This window comes from Trichechus manatus, unplaced genomic scaffold (assembly GCF_000243295.1).
Source record: "Trichechus manatus latirostris isolate Lorelei unplaced genomic scaffold, TriManLat1.0 scaffold00195, whole genome shotgun sequence".
Taxonomy (NCBI): Eukaryota; Metazoa; Chordata; class Mammalia; order Sirenia; family Trichechidae; genus Trichechus; species Trichechus manatus.
In genome coordinates this window covers 2633363-2656850 of record NW_004444131.1, presented here as the reverse complement: position 1 = coordinate 2656850, position 23488 = coordinate 2633363, and the positions used below count along the sequence as shown (strand labels likewise).

The 23488-nt window shown below is 38.4% G+C and overlaps 1 protein-coding gene across 8 annotated transcripts in view; it reads left to right on the top strand.

Annotated features, from left to right (window-relative positions):
• Positions 1–23488, top strand: part of PARD3 (par-3 family cell polarity regulator) — a 651375-nt gene that overhangs the window by 463759 nt on the left and 164128 nt on the right. For all 8 annotated transcript variants that reach the window (XM_023741946.1, XM_023741944.1, XM_023741942.1 and 5 more), the window contains one exon: positions 7336–7569. In XM_023741946.1, coding sequence (XP_023597714.1) covers positions 7336–7569 — 234 coding nt within the window. The remainder of the gene's footprint in view (positions 1–7335; positions 7570–23488) is intronic.

The following is a 23488-nucleotide window of genomic DNA, read 5'->3' as shown; positions in this document are numbered from 1 at the left end:
ATAAAAACAAAAGAAATGAAAAAAAATCCACAAACAAAAGGAATTCAGCACAGGAGAGAAAGAAGAACAAAGAAAATGTCACCACCACAAAAAAAAGCATTACAAAATGACAGCAATGAACTCAGACCTATCAATAATTACACTAAATGTAAATGGCCTAAATGCACCCATAAAGAGATGCAGAGTGACAGAATGGATTAAAAAATAAGATCCAGCAATATGCTGTCTAAAAGAGACACACCTTAGAAACAAAGAAGTAAATTTATTAAACATCAAAGGATGGAAAAAATATATATCAAGCAAACAGCTACCAAAAAAGAGCAGGACTGACAATACGAATCTCAAATAAAATACTTTAAAACAAAATCCATCAAAAAAGACAAAGAAGGACACTATATAATGATTAAGGGGACTATCCATCATGAAGACATAACCATAGTAATCATCTACGCACCCAATGACAGGGTTTGAAAATACATAAACTCTAACAGCACTGAAAAGAGAAATTGACAGTTCCACAATAATAGTAGGAGACTTCAACACACCACTCTCGGTAAACGACAGAACATCTAGAAAGAAACTCAGCAAAGATACAGAAGACCTAAAGGACAGCCAGCTTGACCTCCTAGACACATGTAGAATACTCCACCCAACAGCTGCAAAGTACACGTTCTATTCCAATGCACATGGAACATTCTCCAGAATAGACCACATCAAAGACCACAGAGCAATCCTCAACAAGATCCAAAACACTGAGATAATACAAAGTATCTTCTCTGACCATAACACCATCAAGGTAGAAAATAACAACAGGAAAAGCAAGGAAAAAAAAATCAATTACATGGAAACTGAATAACACCCTGCTTACGAACTACTGGGTAATAGAAGAAATCAGAAATGGAATAAAAAAATTCCTAGAATCAAAAGAGAATGAGAACACATCATACCAAAACCTTTGGGACACAGCAAAGGCAGTCCACAGAGGACAATTTATAGCAATAGATGCACACATCAAAAAAGAAGAAAGGGACAAAATCAAAACATTAACTACAGAACGGGAACAAATAGAAAGAGAACAGCAAAATAAGCGCACAGTCACTAGAAGAAAGGAAATAATAAAGATCAGAGCAGAAATAAAAGAAATAGAGAATAGGAAAACAATAGAAAGAATCAACAGAACCAAAAGCTGATTCTTTGAAAGAATTAACAAAATCGACAAATTACTGGCCGGACTGACAAAAGAAAAACAGGAGAGGACGCAAATAACCCAAATAAGGAATGAAATGGGGGACGCTACAACAGACCCAACTGAAATAAAAAGGATCATAACAGAGTACTATGAAAAACTATACTCCAACAATTTTGAAAATCTAGAGGAAATGGACAAATTTCTAGAAACACATTACCTACCCTAACTAACACAAGATGATGTTGAAAATCTGAACAGGCCCGTAACAAGAGAAGAGATTGAAAAGGTAATAAAAAAAAACTCCCAACAAAAAAAGCCCTGGCCCAGATGGCTTCATTGGAGAATTCTACCAAACATTCAGAGAAGAGATTATACCAATACTACTCAAACTATTTCAGAACATAGAAAAGGAAGCGACACTCTTGAATTCATTCTATGAAGCCAGCATAACCCTGATACCAAAACCAGGCAAAGACTACACAAAAAAAGAAAATTACAGACGAGTATCTCTTGTGAATATAGATGCAAAACTTCTTAACAAAATTCCACCTAGTCGAATTCAGCATCATATCAAAAAAATAATATACCATGATAAAGTAGGATTCATACCAGATATGCAAGGATATTGGTTCAACATTAGAAAATCAGTCAACGTAATCCACCACATAAATAAAAGGAATGAAAAGAACCACATGATCATCTCAGTTGATGCAGAAAAGGCATTGGAGAAAGTCTAACACCCGTTCCTGATAAAAACTCTCAATAAAATAGATGTAGAAGGGAAATTTCTCAACATAATAAAGGGCATCTATGCAAAACCAATGGCCAACATCATACTTATTGGAGAGAGGCTGAAAACATTCCCCTTGAGAACAGGAATAAGACAAGGATGCCCTTTAGCACCACTCCTATTTAACATTCTGCTGGAAGTTCTAACTACAGCAATAAGGTGAGAAAAAGAAATAAAGGGCATCCAAATTGGTAATGAAAAAGTTAAACTGCCAGTGTTTGTGGATGATATGATAGTATACATAGAAAACTCTGAAGAGTCCACGAGAAAACTACTGGAACTAATGGAAAGATTCAGCAGAGTAGCAGGATATAGGATAAACATAGAAAAATCAGTTGGCTTCCTATACACCAATAAAGAGAATGATGAAAAAGAAGTCAGGAAAACAATATCATTTATAATAGCCCCCCTCAAAAATAAAATACTTAGGAATAAATCTGACCAGGGATCTAAAAGACTTATATAAAGAAAAGTACCAAACACTAGTGCAGGAAACACAAAGGGATCTATGTAAATGGAAAAACATACCATGCTCATGAATAGGTAGACTCAACATTGTAAAAATGGCAATTCTACCCAAAGCAATTTATAAATACAGTGCAATCCCGATCCAAGTACCAACAACATTCTTTAAAGAGATGGAAAAACTAATCATTAACTTTATATGGAAATGGAAGAAGCCCCAGATAGGTAAAGCACTATTGAAGAAGAAGAATAAAGTAGGAGGACTTGCACTACCTGATCTCAGAACCTACTATACAGCTATGGTGGTCAAAACAGCCTGGTACTGGTATAACGACAGATACATTGACCAATGGAACAGAATTGAGAACCCTGATGTAAATCCATCCACCTACAGTCACCTGATATTCGACAAGGGCCCAAAGTCCATCAAATGGGGAAAAGATAGTCTTTTTAACAAATGGTGCTGGCAAAACTGGATGTACATCTGCAAAAAAATGAAACAGGACCCATACTTCACACCATATACAAAAACTAATTCAAAGTGGATCAAAGACCTAAATATAAAGCCAAAAACTGTAAAGTTCATAGAAGAAAAAATAGGATCAACGCTAGAGGCCCTAATACACGTCATTAACAGGATACAAACCATAACCAACAACACCCAGTATCCAGAAGATAAGCTAGATAACTGGGATCTTCTAAAAATTAAACGCTTATGCTCATCCAAAGACTTCACCAAAAGAGTAACAAGAGAACCTGCAGACTGGGAAAAAATTTTTGGATGTTACAAATCAGACGAAGGTCTAATCTCTACAGTCTACCAGAAAATCCAACACCTCTACAACAAAAAGATAAATAATCCAATTAAAAACTGGGCAAAGGAAATGAACAGACACTTCACCAAAGAAGACATTCAAATGGCCAACAGACACATGAGGAAAGGCTGGGGATCATTAGCCATTAGAGAAATGCAAATTAAAGCCACAATGAGATACCATCTCACCCTGGCATTCCTGGCACGAATCAAAAACACTGGAAATAACAAATGTTGGAGAGGCTGCGGGGAGATTAGAACTCTTATGCACTGCTGGTGGGAATGCAAAATGATACAACCATTTTGGAAAGCGATATGGCGCTTCCTTAGAAAACTAGAAATAGAAATACCATACAATCCAGCAATCTCACTCCTAGGAATATATCCTAGAGAAATAAGAGCCATCACACGAATAGACGTATGCACATCAATGTTCATTGCAGTATTGTTCACAGTAGCAAAAAATGGAAACAACCTAGATGCCCACCAACAGATGAATGGATAAACAAGCTATGGTACATATACCCAATAGAGTATTATGCAACGATAAAGAACAATGATGTATTTGTGAAGCATCTCATAACATGGATGAAACTGGAGGACATTATGCTGAGTGAAATAAGTCAATCACAAAAGGACAAATATTGTATGAGACTTCTACTGTAAAAACTCATGAAAAAGTTTACACACAAAAAGAAACAATCTTTGTCAGTTACGAGTGATGGGAGAGGTGGGGGGGAATACTAAACAGACAATAGATAAGTGGTAACTTTGGTGAAGGGTAAGACAGTACACAGTACTGGGGAAACCAGCACAGCTTGTACAAGGAAAGGTCATGGAAGCTCTATAGACAAATCCAAAGTCCCTGAGGGACTGAATTGCTGGGCAGAGGGCTGTGGGGATCATGGTCTTGGAGAACATCTAGCTCAACTGGCATAACAAGGTTTAGAAAGAAAATGTTCTGCATTCTACCTTGGTGGGTAGCATCTGTAGTCTTAAAAGCCTGTGAGCAGCTATCTAAGATACTCCACTGGTCTCACCCCTTCGGGAGCAAGGGAGAATGAAGAAAACAAGATGCAAGGGAAAGATTGATCCAAAGGACTAATGGACCACAGCTACTACGGCCTCCACCAAACTGAGTCCAGTACAACTAATGTTGCCCGGCTACCACCACTGAGTGCTCTGACCGGGAATCACAACGGAGGGTCCTGGACAGAGTTGGAGAATAATGCAGAACAAAATTCTGACTCACAAAAAAAACGCCAGACTTACTGGCCTGACAGAGACTGGAGAAACCCCGGGAGTATGGCCCCCAGACACCCTTTTAGGTCAGTAATGAGGCCACTCCTGAGGTTCACTGTTCAGCCAGAGGTTAGACAGCCCTATAAAACAGAATGAGACTAATGGGGCACAGCAGTCCAGGGACAAGGACTAGAATGCAGGAGGGTACAGGAAAGCTGGTAATAGGGAACCCAAGGTTGAGAAGGGTCAGTGTTGACATGTCGTGGGGTTGTTAACCATATTGTCAAAAAAGAATATGTGTACTAACTGTTTAATGAGAAACTATTCTGTAAAACTTCATCTAAAATACAATGAAAGAAACAAACAAAAGGAAAAACTACAAAAATCTTGCTGGGATTTTGATAGGAATTGTGTTAAGTCTATATATCACTTTGGGGAGAATTGACACCTTTACTCTGTTGAGTCTTCCAGTCCATGAACACAGTGTTATCTATTTGGAGTTCTTTGACTTATTTTATCAACATTTTGTAGTTTTCAGCCTGCAAACCTTGTACATTCTTTGTTAGTTTTACACTTCATTTTTTTAAGCTCTTGCAAATGGTATTATATTTTTAATTTCAGTGTCTACACATTCATTGTCACTGTAGAAATACAATGGATTTTTGTATGTTTTTCTTGTATACTGTGACCATGCTGAACTTGCTTATTATTTTTAGGAGTTTTTTTTTTTTTTTAACAATTCTTTGGGATTTTCTGTGTAGACCATCATGTCATCTGCAAATAAGAAAGTTTGATTTCTTCTTTACAATCTATATGTCTTTTATTTTTTGCTAGCTTTATTGTATTATCTAGAACTTCCAGTACTGTGTTGAATAACAACGGTGAGAGCAGACATCCTTGGCTTATTTCTGATCTTAGTGAAAAACATCCAGTCATTCTCCATTATGTATGATGTTTGCTGTAGGTTTTTTATAGATGCTTTTTATAAAGTTGAGGAAGTCTCCCTTTCTTCGTAGTTTTCTGAGAATTTTTGTCATGAATGGGTGCTAAATTTTCTCAAATGCTTTTTTCTGTATCAATTGATAAGATCGTGTGACTCTTCTTCTTTCGCCTGTTAACATGGTAGATTGAATTAATTAATTTTGAGAGTTGAACCAGGCTTGTATCACTGGAATAAACCCCACTTGAACATGGTGTATAATTATTTTTGTATACTACTACAGTATATTTAATAACATTTTGTTAAGGATTTTTGCTTCCATTTTCATGGGGGATATTGGTCTGTAGTGTTTTTCTTTTGGAACTGTCAGGGTCTGGTTTTTTGTTTGTTTGTTTTTCTGGATTCTTTTGAGTCTATATTTAAATCAGTTTGTCATTTTTACTAACAGAGGTCTATTTCAAATATGAAGAAAGTTCATATAACTGCAATAAAACTTTAAAGTCAACTGAGATATTACTTCATATAAATAAGATTTCACTGCTTTTAAATATTTAAATTTGTAAGTATGTGTATTTCCATCAAAAATCACCAAAATTATATTAATGGTTGTTTAATTACTTTTAGATAACTCAGATAGACTTAAGTCATATATCAATATAAGTTGAAGAGAACTTTGTAGCAAAGTAGCTTAAAATCTTAGTAAAATATTTAAACATACCTACAGTAAAAATAATATCTAACGTCTGTTTCTTAGTTGTAATGCAAGCAAGTTTTATTTTAGAATTTGATTGCATAGATGCCTTCTTGTCCTTAGTCTCAGGATTTCTCAGTACTGTAGGCATCAAAATCAAATGTGGTGTAGTTAAACTGAGGCCTCCTTTTACCATTAATGATGAATTATTGTGCAGACTCATGTTTAAGCTTCATAGTATTTTGAGTGTTTATGGCTAATTTATAATGAGGAAGAGATATAAATTATAAACACATACCTATATCTAATGTATGTGTGTGTAACTTTTTACAAACCTCTTGTTGCCTTAACAAAAATTCATGAGTAAAATCCAAGTGAATGCCTGAAACTGTGTGTCTTAGTTTCCACCTAGTGGGTGGCTTTAAAGAACAGAAATTATTTTCTCACACTTCTGGAAGCTTGAAGTACAAAACTTTCCTTCTGGGGGCCTTTCTCCTAGTTTCTGGTGACTGCTAGCAATTCTTGGTGTTTCTTTGCTGCTTATGGCTGCGTCTCCCTCCATCATCACGTGGCATCTCACTTCCCCCGTGTGCCACTCCTTTGCATAAGACACCACTCAGAAGGAATTAGGAGAATGACCCACCCTTACTTCAGTATGACCTCATTTGACCCAACTGATAACAAAGGAAAAACCCTATTTCTCTAAGCAAGGTCACATTCACAGGTATAGGAGTTAGAACCACAATATATCTTTCAGGGGGACACAATTCAATCCATAACACCGTGTGTTCCTGGTCATTTAAAAACATTTTTGTTTTTTTAATTGTGGTGAACTATATGTAACATAAAATTTGCCATTTTAACCATTTCGAAGTGTACAATTCAGTGGCATTAATTACATTTACAGTGTTGTGCAGCCTTCCCTGGTGATTCTTTAAAGCTAGTTAATACGTGAAATTTTAAATTTAAGATTTGAATTATGACTGCATCTTATTGACATGAGCGAAAGCTATCTGAAGTGATTGTTTGAGCAACCTTGATATTACCTTGACAATCTGAGTGTAACTGAAGTCTCATACCGCTCATCTTCCTATAACTGCATGAAATAAAATGTATTTTATAACATATTTTGATAAATGTTTCTAAGCGCAATTCTTAGAAAAGAGATAGTTTCTGTTTTTTCAGCTTTGTCCTAATTTTGCAGGATTCAAGCCAAAACTCGAGAATTTAGAGAGCGGCAAGCTCGAGAGCGGGACTATGCTGAAATCCAAGACTTTCATCGGACCTTTGGCTGTGAAGATGATTTGATGTTTGGGGGAATGCCTTCATATGAAGGTTCCATGGCCAGACCCCAGAGCCCAAGAGAAGGGCATCTGATGGATGCTTTGTATGCCCAAGTGAAGAAGCCCCGGAATTCCAAACCTTCAGCTGTAGACAGGTAGGCTCCAGGGGCAATCAAGGAATTGCTTCCAAGTCAACGTTTTCTATAGTTTTTGACATGGGGGTAAGTAGATTGTTCATCAGTCCTCAAACCAGACTGTCTTTTATTAATGGCTTTTTAAAAAGTCTTTGCGTCAAAGTACTGAGTTTATGTAAATGGAAGCCCAGTGGGAGGAACAGCAGAAGTTTTGATATTTTTCTAACAATTCCAACATAGTTCATCTTGTTCTTAAAGCGACGTTAGATCTGGGAATCCACGTTTAGTTAGTTTATAATTCAAATAAAAAGCAAACTTGAAGCTATGGCTCTCCTACTTACGCGATATTTCCTTTTAACGCTAGAAGGCTAGGAGAGTCTACTTGTAATTAAACAGACGGGGAGTGACATGATTATTTCAATTATGGTTTTTAAAGGCCACATTTCTTTTTTTCCTGGTGGAATAATTTTGTATTATTAAAGAATTAGTAGACAAGATGTATAGTCTAGCTAGTCTTCAAAAAGCACGGTAACAACCACAGACCTCAGATCTGAATTATGTGTATTGTTATAGCACAAAGGAGTGTGAGGTTGACTGTATTGTAATGACTCTATATTTTTTTCAAATTTTAACTGAATCAGTTTGAAAACAGATCTCTTAGTAAGTATTTCTATATTCAAACACTATTTATAAATTCAAACACCATGTAGAGTTTGGTTCACGAAGAAAACAATCCTCATTTTCTTTTGTTTCAAACATGTGGATTTTACTGTCATGAACAATACTCTGATCACATCACTTCTTTTGAAGGTTTCTTATAATCGTTTTTCTGTGTGGGAACTGGGCTTTGAACTTTGAAATCACAGATTTTGCTCAAAGCGAGTAGTTCTCAAGCTTTAGCATGTATCAGAGTCATCTGGAGTACTTATAAAAACACAGGCTGCTGGACCCTCCCCAGAACAGTTGATTTAGGTCTGGGGTGGAGCCCGACGATTTGCATTTCTCACAAGTTTCCAGGTCCAGTGCTGTTGCCACTGCTCCTAAGGCCTACAATTTGCGATCCCTTCCAAACTAGAGATGTACTGAAATTACATCATCTGTAACATCTATGTGCTATTCGTCTGCTACATTTTGAAAGCAGTTTATATTTTAGGTACTCCAGCTATTTTTAATAGAGGTTTGCAAATGCAACAGATAACCCTCAGGCAAACCCAGAAGGAAGCATTTTAAAGAATAGTAAATGCAGAAGCAGATTTTAAAGGAAGACTCTAGTCTGATTTTTCTTCTGTTGTCTCCTTTATTTGGGTTTTAGGTTTTCTTTATAGTTTTATGAAAACCTGTTTGATGTTGACTGTAATGAGTAGGTAATATAAGTTAACATAAGAGGTGTAAGGTTTATTTAGAACCCTTTGGTGTGATCCCCTAGAAGATTCACAGTGCTTATTAACGAAGATGTGTCAAGATTAAAACGATAAGGTTTTTTTATCAGTGACAGTGACATTTTCTTAAAAAGTGTCTTTGTTATTTGGTTTCTGCTGTACTGTTGAAAGCTGCTTATATAAGGTGAAGCAGCATTTGAAGGCCATGAGTATCCCATCAAAAGTGGTTTCTCAATGAATCTGTGAAACATAACATGGAGGAATCTGGAAGGCATTATGCTGAGTGAATTTAATCAGTCGCAAAAGGACAAACATTGTATAAGACCACTATTAACAAGAACTCAAGAAAAGGTTGAAACACGGAAGAAAACATTCTTTGATGGTTACGAGGGTGGGGAGGGAGGTAGAGGGTTATTCACTAACTAGGTAGTAGACAAGAATTATCTTAGGTGAAGGGAAGGACAGCACACACTACAGGGGAAGTCAGCACAACTGGACTAAACCAAAGCTAAGAAGTTTCCTGAATACAACCAAACACTTCAAGGGATGGAGTAGCAAGGGCAGGGGTCTGGGGACCATGGTTTCAGGGGGCATCTAGGGCAACTGGCATAACAAAGTTTATTAAGAATGTGTTCTGCATCCTACTTTGGTGAGTGGCGTCTGGGGTCTTAAAAGCAGTAAGCAGCTGTCTAAGATGCATCAATTGGTCCCAACCACCTGGAGTAAAGGAGAATGAAGAACACCAAAGACACAAGGAAAGTATTAGCCCAAGAGACAAAAGGGTCACATAAACCAGATACTGCATCAGCCTGAGACTAGAAGAACTAGATGGTGCCCAACTATCACCAGTGACCACCCTGACAGGGAACACAGCAGAGAGTCCCAGCTGGAGCAGGAGAAAAGTGAGGTGCAGAAGTCAAATTCTAGTAAAAAGACCAGACTTAATGGTCTAACTGAGACTGGAGGAACCCTGGAAAGCATGGCCCCTGGACTCTCTGTCAACCCCGAACTAAAACCGTTCCCGAGGCCAACTCTTCAGACAAAGATTAGACTGGACTATGGGACATAAAATTATACTCATGATGAGTGTGCTTCTTAGCTCAAGTAGATACATGAGACTAAATGGGCAGCTCCTGTCTGGAGGTGAGATGAGAAGGCAGAGAGGGTCAGGAGCTGTTTGAATGGTCACGGGAAATCAGGGTTAGAAAGGAGAAGTGTGCTGTCACAGTATAGGGAGAGCAACTAGGGTAACATAACAATGTGTGTATAAATTTTTGTATGAGAGACTAGCTTGAATTGTAAACTCTCACTTAAAGTACAACAATAAAAGAAAAAAGAAAAAAAAAGTGGTTTCTTATGAAAAAAGACACTGGTACTGCCAGCTAAGAACTTTTAGAGAAACTGGGAAAAATCCATTAAAATGTTGTTGATTATTGTTAGAAATATTCATCATTTTCAGCACCTTCGACATCCAGTTTGAAAATCTAAAAAATAGTAGATGTGCTTGTATTGGTTATTCATAGAGCCAAAAGTCCCACCTGACATCAGAGACAGGAGTCAGAAGGGACCTCCCCGGCTCCTGAGGTCCAGAAATAGTGGCCTCATTTCAGTGCCCTAAACCAAACCAAACCAAACCTGTTGTCATTGTTGATTCCGACTCATGGAGACCCCATGTGTGCGCAGTAGAACTGTGCTCCATAGGGTTTTCAAAATGTGAACTTTCAGAAGCAGATCACCAGGCCCTTCTTCAGAAGTGCCTCTGGGTGGATTCAAACCTCCAACCTTTCATTAGTTGCTGAGCGCTTAACCATTTGTGCAACGCAGGGACACATTTCAGTGCCCTACAAGTGTCTAAATGTATCCCGAAGATTTCCATCCATTTTCAAAATGGCTTACATTCTCTCAGCCCCCTCTCCTTCTGAGGTCCAGCATCCCTGCCTGCACTCTCTGCTCTGCCCCAAGCTGACTTCAAGGTGACACTCTGCCTCCTAACCAGTTTCCTTCAAAAACCCACACAGCAAAATGCCAGAGGAGACTTTGATCATGAGGACGAGTCACATCAAGCAGGAAGCAACTCACAGTCATATCTTAGGCATTTCTGTATTCACAACCCCTTCATCTCACTCAAGCACACTCAAGCTCTTTGACAGCTAAATGTCAGTGATTATAACCCTTTCTGCAGTTGTGTCCCGAGAGGATGGTTGGACTAGAGAATTTCTGAGATGCTTCCAACCAAGTGAGATATTACTTTAAAAAAAGACTCAGAAACTTAAAGTTTAGTTTTTCATTATTATTATTTTTGCAAAGAAGAAGATATTCATTAAACTATGGGTGGTGTTACCAATACAAAAATTGGGGAATTATTTCACCTTTATAGTACTCCTTCACCTACCTGTAATTGAATGTGACTTTGGTTTGGAAATAATGGTATCACCTCCATTGTCTTCTCCTATCACTGAGAAAGCTGTAGAAAAGTGCTTCTCAGACAGGAGTAGAGGAGAGATTCTTTTCTTTCTTTCTTTTTTTTTTAAGGAAATACAATCTCTTGATACTACACTACTGAATTAAATTGTTTTGATTATAATGTTACTTAAATATGTATAAAAATAAAATAGGACTGCACTCCTTCTGTTTATGGCCATTATACAACTATAAAACCAAACATCTTTACAAATTAAATACAAACAAAATGGCAAAACTATTACACTCAAATGAACAACATTAATTTAATGTGGCCAATAATGTTTTTGTCTAAATCCAAACTCTTGCACAAATCATGAATATGGTGGTGGCTGCAACATTGCAGGATCATCCAAGTGTTTCCCTGCCCCCTGAGCCCAGCACTGACTCAGTTCTCCCATCACTTTCTCAGTAACACTCTTGCAGATCCTTTGCATGCCCATGTATGGTGACATTTGATCTGCACATGGCATAGATGCACCATTTATGCATGAAGTCCGAGTCACTTGTATTAGCACTGGCTTGAAAGTAGGTCTTGGTGGTTTCATATCTGTAACCTTAAACTCAGACAATGAAATTCAACTCACCTGTAAGATGATCCAGAATATGCTTTTATTAATGCTTTAAAAACATAATCTTTCAAATGGGAACACAAAATTTGAAACTTCTCAGAGTGTATTTGCTGTTTGAAAAAAATATAGACAATAAAGAAGTTCCTATCAACCAACTGAATTCCACCAAATTATGGACTTGGTGTCCACTGAATTTTATTATTCAGTTTTTTTGATTTTATAAGAGTATGAGCAGGGCAGCTCTCCTGGGATTTTCATTGTTCACTAAGAAAGCAGTATTCCAAATTTTACTGCTTAATCATTTTGATTGATCTTATAGTCAGAAATGTGGACCTGAGAGCATCACATGGCAACTCCAGGGATAATGTATTAAATGCTGTGAATTTGATGTGAGGATGGAATACTTCCTCAATTTCCACATATTATTTATGAAATGCTCTTTTATAAGGTAGCATCTTACTATGTCTAGGAATATTTCCATACCTGTCCAATTTGATTGGCAAATGAAGTATTGTATGCTTTGGTCAAAGTGGTGTTTTTACACTATTTAATATATAACTATTTAATATCCTTGGTAGCATTCTGATGTTCTTATCTTGGATTGCTGCTAAAGAGAAGTAGGCCATGCCCTTCTGCTTTATGTGAAAAACAAGGCATTAACTCACAGAAAATGTTGATATACTTATTTTTTATCCTGCTCATAACCAGGGACCTCAAAGTACTTTAAAATCCTTATCCGAAAGCTTAGCCGTTGTCAGTGATTGATAGTCTTGTGTTTGTTTGGACGATGGTGTGTTTCCTATTTGGTTGCTGCATCTTCAACTGGCGGGCATACCTCAGTCGGTACAGTGCTATCTGTGGTTCCATAGTTCTCCCCAACTGGGAAGGCACTGCTAGTTGCCTTACCAAAATCTCTTCTTCTCTTCTTTCTTTCTTAACAGAATCCCAGTTTTTCTCAGACTGGCAGTACGTGCATATAAAAATTTCAATTCCCCAGGCTCCCTTGCAGTAAGAAGAGCATGGGACGTTGTTCTGACTAGTGTGCTAGATGTGAATCTACTGGATGGGGCTTCCTGCAAAACTTTTTTTCCCCCCTGATTAAAATGGGGTAGGCTCAGATTTTACCCTCTATCACTTCCCCTTCTCCCTGCCCAGAATTGGGATGCAGTGCTCCCAGGCAGGGTCCCTATGAGTCAGAATTGACTTGACAGCTATGGTAGGGCTATCTTACAATGCTAAGGATGAAAATCACATATAGAGAGAGGGCAGCTGCCTAATCCCTTGAGCAGCTGTCCACCTGGACTCCTTGTCACCTGTGGAAAGTTAGCCCCTGACTTGTTTGTCACCTTCTGTCCGGTGTCTGTTTCATGGAGCCAGACAGCATTCTGAGTCCAAGGAATTATGCACAGAAGAGCCTGAAGGGAATCATCCTCTTTTGATAAAGACTGTCTGCTTATTGGAAAACTATCCCCTGGTCAAATCATTTCCACAGTATTTGGTGAAAATATATAATGGGCAAAATTCTCCAGTGTTGCTCAATTAGCTCTTCTGCCTTTCATGTTATTAAGCCTCTATTTAAAGAAATGTTATCAATCAAATGTCCAGTGGTATGTCTTTGATAGACTGCTCTCACTCTGCAGCTCCTGCCTCTAACTACAATCCTGCTATGATGTAAAAGGCAATGGAACGTAACGTGTAAGAGACAATGAACTATGGAACCAGGCTGTCTGAGTTGATTCTGGCTCTTCCGCCATCAGCTGTGTATATCCTGTGCTTCGTTTTCCTCATCTGTAAAATGAGGATCATAATAATACTTCGGGATGTTTAAATCTGCTAATACATAAAAAGTAGTCAACACTGTGCCTGGTCCACAGTAAACACTACTGAAGCATTTGCTGTTGCTGTTGATACTTAGGAAATGGGCTTTTACTCAGGAAAGTACAGTGTCCCCACATTAATATAGAGAGAATCAAAGAAAAAATTGAAATGAATAAAGATAAGTTTTATTCCTTATATTTAACATAGATATTAAAGCATGGGGATGCAATTCTGCTGATACCACCTCAATTATTAAATAGTTTTCTCCATAAATCATATCATATTGTGAACAGTTTCCCTCTAAATCAGGGCTTGTTGAGTTCAGTATGAGTCATTTCAGATTGCTTCTACAAATTCTACTCTATAAATGTATAGAATAGCTACCTGGATTAAAAATAAGTGCTAGAGTGGATGGGCGATAGTGGTGTGAAAACATGATCTCTGAATTAATATCAGTCTGTCCTTTGACAGTTTAAAGTTCTTCATGAACTACTTTCATGAAATTCTGGCTGATTCCAAGCTTGCCATGCTCCTTGGAGATATGAAGACTTGAATTTCTCAAACCTTGTGGAAAATTTTGGCATTTCTATTTGCATCGAGTTATCTTCTGGAAAGGAGCCCTGGTGGTGCAGTGGTTAAAGCGATCGACTGCTAACCAAAAGGTTGGCAGTTCGAAACCACCAGCAACTCCACAGGAGGAAGATGTGGCAGTCTTCTGTAGAGATTTACAGCCGCAGAAACCCTATGGGATCACTATGAGTTGGAATTGACTCGGTAGCAGTGGGTTTGATTTTTTGGTATCTTCTGGAGATGGGGGAGATGGGGAGGGGTGGGAATGCAGCAGGGAGATGCAGGGATTTTTACCATTGTGATCTTAAGAAGTGTAGTAAGCTGCATTGTAGAACAGTATTTTGATTTTATTTTAGCATGTATAATAGAGCATGGGATGGTTTTCACAGTGCAGATTTCCTGGCCTCCATCAAAGATATTCTGATTCAGTAGACCTGACTGGTGGCTAAGAATCCACATTTTTAACCAGCACCTCAGATGATTTTGTTGCAACTGAACCATCCACACTTTCGAAAACACTCATGGTGACCTTCTGTACAGCAGAATGAAACATTGCCCAGTCCTGCATCATCTTCATGATCTTTGGTGTGTTTGCCTTTCAACCTAGAGGGCTCATCTTCCAGCACTGTGTCAGACAGTATTCTGCTGTGATCCATAGGGTTTTCACTGGTTAATTTTCAACTATAGATCACCAGGCCTTTCTTCCTAGCCTGTCTTAGTCTGGATGCTCTGCTAAAACCTCTCCGCCATGGGTGACCCTGCTGGTATTTGAAATACTGGTGGCATAGCTTCCAGCAACAGAGCAACACACAAACCACCACAATACAACAAATGGACGGATTGTGGAAAACACTCCTCTTGGGCTAATGGGGGAAAAAAAAAAGGAAGTCCTATGTGAATTAGTTTATTAAGGTCTGTTAACAGTGAAGCTCTGAAATAATTTATAATTTCCATATTGGTCACAGCTTTATCTTGACATTCATAAATGCCCATTGTTTACATATGATAAAATAACTATTTTATTTAAAAGGTCAGCCTGCAGGTGTGATGTTCCCAAACTTTATTCTTTTCACTATTTCTTGACACTAACATGTTTCTTTTCATGCTGAGTTAAAGAATTCCAATTTAGGAAGTTTCCTATGCTTTGAATTCTAACCAAGGAGTGATGAAATGCCAATCAATCATATATATATAATTTACCAGAGGACACCATGCAATTCGTATTTTTACATCTAGGTATCAGAATCTGTAGTAAAAAGCTCTACAGAAAGACAGCTCTAATGGACATTTTCTGTCACCAAGCAATCATTTGCCACCAAGAGTGCATTGTCCTCCAATATAATTGAAATAAAATAGGTACTGTGCTGCTATAAATCTAAATAGCAGGAAAATAGTAGAGTAGACTCCCCCAGCTTACTGAGGCCACCTTAATGGAAACATAAATACCATAATCATACGCTTTTTGCATGCATTTTACTACTAAAGAGAAAATGCCAATTTCAAAAGAAAAGACCTTTGTGAACTTGTTTTTCCCCCATTAAAACTGGAATTCAGTTGTGTCAAAAGGAAGTCTGGCAAACAGAACAAAACTAGTTTTTTTAGATACAGGCAGTTATTAAACATTGCTCTCTTAAAAACGTTGGGTCATATAACAAAGTTGTATATGGTATTCAAGAAATCAAATACCCCTTTATTTATTCACTTAGTATTATTAATCTCTGCTGTTCTTAGAATGTGAGAAACGAATTCTTGAAGGTAGTAAGCCTCGTTGTGATTTGAGTTTTGCAAGTTGGTAGCCTTGCTGATTAATGTGCTTCCATTCGGGCTCCCATCTCAGGGCCCTTCGCTGTCTGTATCTGACCTTGGCCAGCTCCTTCTCCACTCACTTCAGCAAGTGTTCCCAACTTTGTTGCTCTCTTCAACACACCCCTCAGCTCAAACCTAGAATTCAGCTATGTCTGCACCTTTGCCAATTCCCTCTCCTCACCTGCTGAGGACTAGCTTTCTCCTTCCAGGTCAGCTCTGTGGACAGTGTTCTGGATCCCACACCTTCCCCTTCAAGGGGCCTGGAAGTTATCCCCTCTCACATCCATGCTTTGGCACTTCCTGGCACTTCTCTCCTGGTACTTCCATTTAGCTTGTGAACATGCTCCAGTCTTTATAGTGCTCCTTTTTTCTTTAATCATTTCACCCTATAGCTACTATTTTCTGCCCCATTTTTCCTCTTCATTTTTACTGTATTTTTATACAAATAACACATGCCTTCTACGTTTGTTTGCCAGCCTCTCCCTTCCCTTACAAGGTATTTTCATAAGTGCTACTATGCCAATTTTTTTTTTTACATGTTGCTGTAAAAAAAAAAAAAAAATTGGCATAGTGGAGCTTACAAAAATACCTTGTGGTGGGGAGGGAGCAGTTGGCAAACAACCATAGAAGGTGTGTGTTATTTGCCTAATAATATAGTGATTCAAACTTCTTGAGAGATTAATCTAGATTTGGTATACACTGCTGTATCTGCTCTCTCACATCTAGTTCACTCTATGTAAGCAGAATAATGGCCCCCAAAGTTTTCCAAAAAACAAAGATATCACTTTGATGACAAAGGTGTGCTTGATCCAAGCCATAGTCATTTCAGTGACCTCATATGCAGTAGAAAGTTGGACTATGAAAAAAAAAAAAAGAAGAAGAAGAATTGATGCATGCAAATTGTGGTGTTGGCAAAGAATATTGAGTACACTGTGGACTGCCAAAAGAACCAACAAATCAGCCTTAGAGGAAGTGAGGTGGCAAGAGTTTGGCTCACTGGCTTTAGAGATGTCATCAGGAAAGACTAATTGCTAGAAAATGACATGTTTGATAAAGTAGAGGGTCAGCAAAAATGCAGGAAACCCTCTCACTGAGATGGGTTGACACAATAGCCACAGCCATAGACTCAGACTTACCAGTGATCATGAAGATGGCACAGGACTGGGCCATGAGTTGGAGCTGGTTCAATGGCAACAACAACAACAGCAAGGATATCCATGTCCTAACCCCTGGAGTCTGTCAGCATGTTACCTCACATGACAAAAGAGACTTTGCAGGTGTGATTAAGAATCTTGAGATGAGGAAGGAGATGATCCTGGATTATGTGAGTGAGCCCAGGGTAATTAGAAAGTCCTGATAAGGAAAGAGGGAGGCAGGAGAGTCAAATATGAAGATGCTATGCTGCTGGCTTTGAAAACAGAGGGAGGGGCCATGGGCCATGGAATGCAGTGGCGTCTAGAAATTGGTCAAGGCAAGGAAACAGATTCTCCAAAATACAGCCCTGTCAACACGGTGATTTCAGCCCAGTGAGACCCATATCAGACTTTTAACCTCCAGAACGATAAGAAAGTAAATTTTTGTTGTTTCAACTCACTAAGTTTGTGGTGATTTGTTACAGCAGTAGGAAACAAATACATACCATATGCTATGTAACACATCCTTAAAATCACAATTTCACTGAAACTGCCTTCACAAAGGACAGCGACGGCCTCCTAAATTCTGATCCAATAAACCATTCTCAATCCTCATCTTGGATCACTCTGTGGCATTGATGAAACTCTTTGTTCTTTTGGTTCTGTGGTATTACTGTCTCCTGGTTCACCTTTCCTTTCTGACTAGTCCTTAACTGTCTCTTTGGGGGTTCTCTTCTACTTATCCTCTAAATTTTGGGTTCCCCAGGGATCTATCTATGAATCACTGCTATTCTCTATGTGTTCTTCTAGTTTAAGGCTTTAGCAGGCCCTGGTGATGCCTCATCTACATTAGCCCATCCCTCTCCTTAGAGCCCAGATTCTTGTAGCTAACCACCAGCTGGGACTGCATTCTTCTTGTGTCTCTGAGGCACCTCAAACCCAAACTATCCAAAAATGAGTTTATTTTTCATTCTGAACCCTCTCCGACTTTCGTAAGTCTAATCTCAGTTAATGGTATCACCACGCATACATAGACTCAAGTTAGAAAGCTTTCTTTTACACTGCACTCCCCCCACCCCACACCCTAGCCAGTCAGTGGCAAAGACTTACTAATTTTTACATTCTAAATCACTCCAGATTCTTCCTCTCTTTCTGTTATCAAGGAGCCCTGGTGGAGTGATAGTTAAGTACTCAGCTGCTAACTGAGAGGCCAGTGGTTGGAAACCCACCAGTTGCTCTGCAAGAGAAAGATGTGGCAGCCTGCTTTCATAAAGATTACAGCCTAGGCAATCCTATGGGGCAGTTCTACTCTGTCCTGTAGGGTCTCTATGAGTCGGAATCGACTTAGAGGCACACAACAACATACTATTATTGTTGTTAGTTGCCATCAAGTTGGCTCTGACTCATGGCGACCTTATGTATAAGTGAACGAAACTTTGTCCAGTCCTGCGCCATCCTCACAATTGTTGGTGTGTTTGAGCCCATTGTTGCAGCTGTTGTGTCAATCCATCTCATGGAGGTTTCCCTCGTTTTCTCTGACCTTCTGTCTTGCCAAACATGATGTTCTTTTCTAGTGCTTCTATACTACTGCACATGAATTCTGGTAATAGCCTTCTCTTCCTGCCCCCAGTTTTGTTCTCCTCAAACCCCTCCCTACTTTACCCAATACCCAGAATTTTCAATCTAAAATAAAAATTTAACCATGTCATTCTCTTACTTAAAATTATTCTTTGGCTTCTTATTGGGTGTCTCCAAGATAAACCCTAAGCTCCTCACCTGATGTTTATGGGCCTCTAAGACTTCCCTTTCCAGCCTCACCGCTAGTTATATCAAATTGTACCATATTGGACCAAAACATTATATTTTCCTGTTAAAAGATCAATCCGGAAGTATAAACACAACTTCATGTAATACATGGGTGAATTTAAGTGGCTGTCTGGTGTTACAATTTCTGCAAATGTTAAATTTTGGTCAGTAAAACAAGCAATCACCATCCATTAAGCTGTTCTAATATAGTTAGAGATACAGCAATTAATTTAAAGGCTGAGGTGACATAAACAACCCAACAAATGAAATCTTGAAAGTAATGAAGCCATAAATAAGGTCACGGCTAATTTTAAAGACTTCTTGTTTAATTCTTTTTGTTGATTAACATTGCCCGAAACCACAGTTTGTTTCTAGAAGTAATGTGAAATGGAGGGTTATTTATTTATATATTTATTTTAGCCTTAGAGAAAGTTTAAATATTCTGCAGAAATATGGGGATGAAAGAAAACCATTCTACTCTGCAGTGGTGATCAGGCAAGTTATCACCCTCCAACAGTGTGTGTTTGGGTTTACTTTAATGTCTTTTCTTGTGCAGGACACTGTGCTCCTAGGTCTTTGATGATGAGCTGGCCACACTGTGGTCAGAATCTCCTTGAGTTGTTTCGTATTTCATTTTATTTTAGCATCAAAGAGAAGCTCAAAAACTCTGCTTTACATGCAGCTTGGCAGGATAACTTGTCTTTTTATTTTGACCCAACTGCCTGGTTCTCCTGTCCCTTAGACAGGCCAAACCAGTGGATTCAAGTAACAATCTCATTGATATTTGGTGGTGTTAGATTGGCTTTATTTTCTTTCTAGCTCCTGTGTAAGGATGGAATATAAATCAACTATTAATATAAATTCATGAGGATTTATGTAGAGCCCTGTTGTGAGGTGCATTTTCAGCGTCTTGGGAGACTTTATCAAGACCAGAATCCAAAATCCATCTTTAAATTAACTTTCTAGATGTTCTAGAGGTTTCCTATGGCACCCTAAGCCTAAATATAGATAACTATTTGATTATTCTCTATTTGTTGCTTCATTGCTTTCTTTCTATTTTTCCCCCATTGGTTGATTTTGTGTAATTTAAAGAGAAACAATAGTTGATGTAAAAAAGATAGTTGTTGTCTTTTCCAGTCAGGGAAGTGGTTGGGGTATTCTTGACTTCTTCCACTGACAGAGGTGTGTGTATGTAGGAACAAGAAAATTCTGAACTTTTTATATTGTTACAGAACAGAAAATAAATAGCCCTTATTCATAACTCAAGTATTCTATGGACATGCAATAATTATTTGAATATGCATTTGAATATTACATAAAAGGGACTCAATAAATATTAGCAGGTAACTGTATATTAATATATGCGTAATTCCTGTGAAACTCAGATATTTTTAAAACTGAATTTTCTGTATCAGTGTATGCCTTTCATTATTAGTTCTACCCTATAGACTACATAGGGGCTGTCTGATTGAGTTCTTAGGAATACAGAGTTTTGAAAATTTTTTTTCCTGAAACAGAATACTTTGAGACCAGGTAATTGTCTCTAAATTGATTCTTTTTAAGGAGCCCTGGTTGTACGATGATTAAGAGGTCAGCTGCTAACCAGAAGGTCGGTGATTTGAACCCGCCAGCTGCTCGGCAGGAGAAAGATATGGCAGTCCACTCTTTAAAGATTACAGCCTTGGAAACCCTATGGGACAGTTCTACTCTGTCCTTTAGGGTCGCTATGAGTCAAAATTAACTTGACTGCAACGGGTTTTATGGTGGTTGATTCTTTTTGGTAGGGTAGTAGGGGTGATGGAGGGGCTCTTTCAGTTTTAACTTCTCAACAAACTGTAAGTTTAAGTTCAGCAAATACTGCACAAGAAACTAACCTTAACCTGAGTTGGCATTTCTCTATTACTTTTGTTTTAACTGAGCTTCTCCCTGCCTGGCCCAGGCTCAGGTGATACTAACCTTTCCTGGCTGAGGACGGAGCGAACAAAGAGCTAAAGGCTACTGAGCCCAAATCTTAACAAAAGCTGTAGACTATTCAAATGAAATGATGAATACTAAATTCATGAATCAAGGGGATTTTCTGAATTGGCATAAATCCTGATTAAAACTCTGTGGTTGGATTGATTGGGAATGTCATTCTGAATAGAGAAAATAGTATAAAATCTTAATTAGAAAGTATGTTTAAACAAAGGATACTTTGAAATTTTAAGTGTATCCAGCAACTCAGATGAATGATCAATAGTGTTTAGATTACCATTTTTTTTCCCTTCTTTATTTTTGTTCTTTTTTATTTATTGTTGTAGTTTAAGTGAAAGTTTATATTTCGGGTTAGTTTCTCATACAAAAATTTATACATACATTGTATGTGACCCTAATTGCTCTCCCTATACTGTGACAGCACACTCTTTCTCTCCACCCCTGATTTCCAGTGTCCATTCAACGAGCTCCTGACTCTCTCTGCCTTCTCATCTCACCTCCGGACAGAAGCTGCCCATTTAGTCTCATGTATCAACTTGAGCTAAGAAGCACACTCTTCATAAGTATCATTTTATGTCCCATAGTCCAGTCCAATCTTTGAAGAGTTGACCTTGGGAATTATTTTAGTTCTGGGTTGACAGAGAGTCCGAGGGCCACCGTTTCTGTGGTTCCTCCAGTCTCAGTCAGACGATTAAGTCTGGTCTTTTTGCTAGAATTTGAGTTCTGCACCCCACCTTTCTCCTGCTCCTTCAGGGACTCTCTGTTGTATTCCCTGTCAGGGTGGTCATTGGTGGTAGCCAGGCATCATCTAATTCTTCTGGTCTCAAGATGATGCAGTCTCTGGTTTATGTGGCCCTTTCTGTCTCTTGGGCTAATACCTTCCTTGTATCTTTGGTGTCCTTCATTCTCCTTTACTCCAGGTGGATGGGACCAATTGATGCATCTTAGATTGCTGCTTGCTAGCTTTTAAGACCCCAGACGCCACTCACCAAAGTAGGATGTAGAACACATTCTTAATAAACTTTGTTATGCCAATTGACCTGCAAGTCCCCTGAAAGCATGGTCCCCAGACCCCAGCCCCTGCTACTCTGTCCCTCAAAGTGTTTGATTGTATTCAGGAAACTTCTTAGCTTTGGTTTAGTCCCATTGTGCTGACTTCCCCTGTAGTGTGTGCTGTCCTTTCCTTCACCTAAGACAATTCTTGTCTACTATCTAGTTAGTGAATAACCCTCTCCCTCCCTCCCCATCAAAGAATGTTTTCTTCTGTGTTTAAACCTTTTCTTGAGTTCTTATAACAGTGATCTTATACAATATTTGTATTTCTGTTACTGACTAAATTCATTCAGCCTAATGCCCTCCAGATACCTCCACGTTAAAAGATGTTTCACGGCTTCATTGTTCTTCATCGTTGTATAGTATTCCATTGTGTGAATACCATAATTTGTTTATCCATTCGTCCGTTGATGGGCACCTAGGTTGTTTACATCTTTTTGCTATCGTGAGCAGTGCTGCAGTGAACATGGGTGTGCATGTATCTATTTGTATGATGGCTCTTATTTCTCTAGGATATATTCCAAGGAGCAAGATAGCTGGATTGTATGGTACTTCTATTTCTAGCTTTTTAAGGAAGCACCAAATCGATTTCTAAAGTGGTTGTATCATTTTAGATTCCCACCAACAGTGTCTAAGTGTTCCAGTCTCTCTGCAGCCTCTCCAGCATTTATTATTTTGTGTTTTTTGGATTAATGCTAGCCTTGTTGGGGTGAGATGGTATTTCATTGTAGTTTTTTGATTTGCATTTCTTTAATGGCTACTGATCCTGAGCACTTCTTCATGTGTCTGTTAGCCACCTGAATGTCTTCTTAGGCGAAGTGCCTGTTCATATCCTTTGCCCATTTTTTAACTGGGTTATTTGTCTTTTTGTTGTTGAGGTTTTGCAGTATCTTGTAGATTTTAGAGATTAGACGCTCATCGGATTTGTCATAGCCAAATTTTTTTTCCCAATCTATAGGTTGTCTTTGACTCTTTGGTGAAGTCTTTTGATGAGCCTAAGTGTTTGATTTTTAGGAGCTCCCAGTTATCTAGTCTCTTTTCTGGTGCTTGTGCATTGTTACTTATGGTTTGTATTCTGTTTATGCCACGTATTAAGGCTCCTGGCATTGTCCCTATTTTTTCTTCCATGATCTTTATCGTTTTCAATTTTATTTTTAGGTCTTTGATTCATTTTGAGTTCATTTTTGTACATGGTGTGAGGTATGGGTCTTGTTTCTTTTTTTGCAGATGGATATCCAGTTATGCCAGCACTATTTGTTAAAGAGACTGTCTTTTCCCCAGTTAACGGACTTTGGGCCTTTGTCAAATATCAGCTGCTCATAGGTGGATGAATTTATGTCTGGATTCTCAATTCTGTCCCATTGGTCTA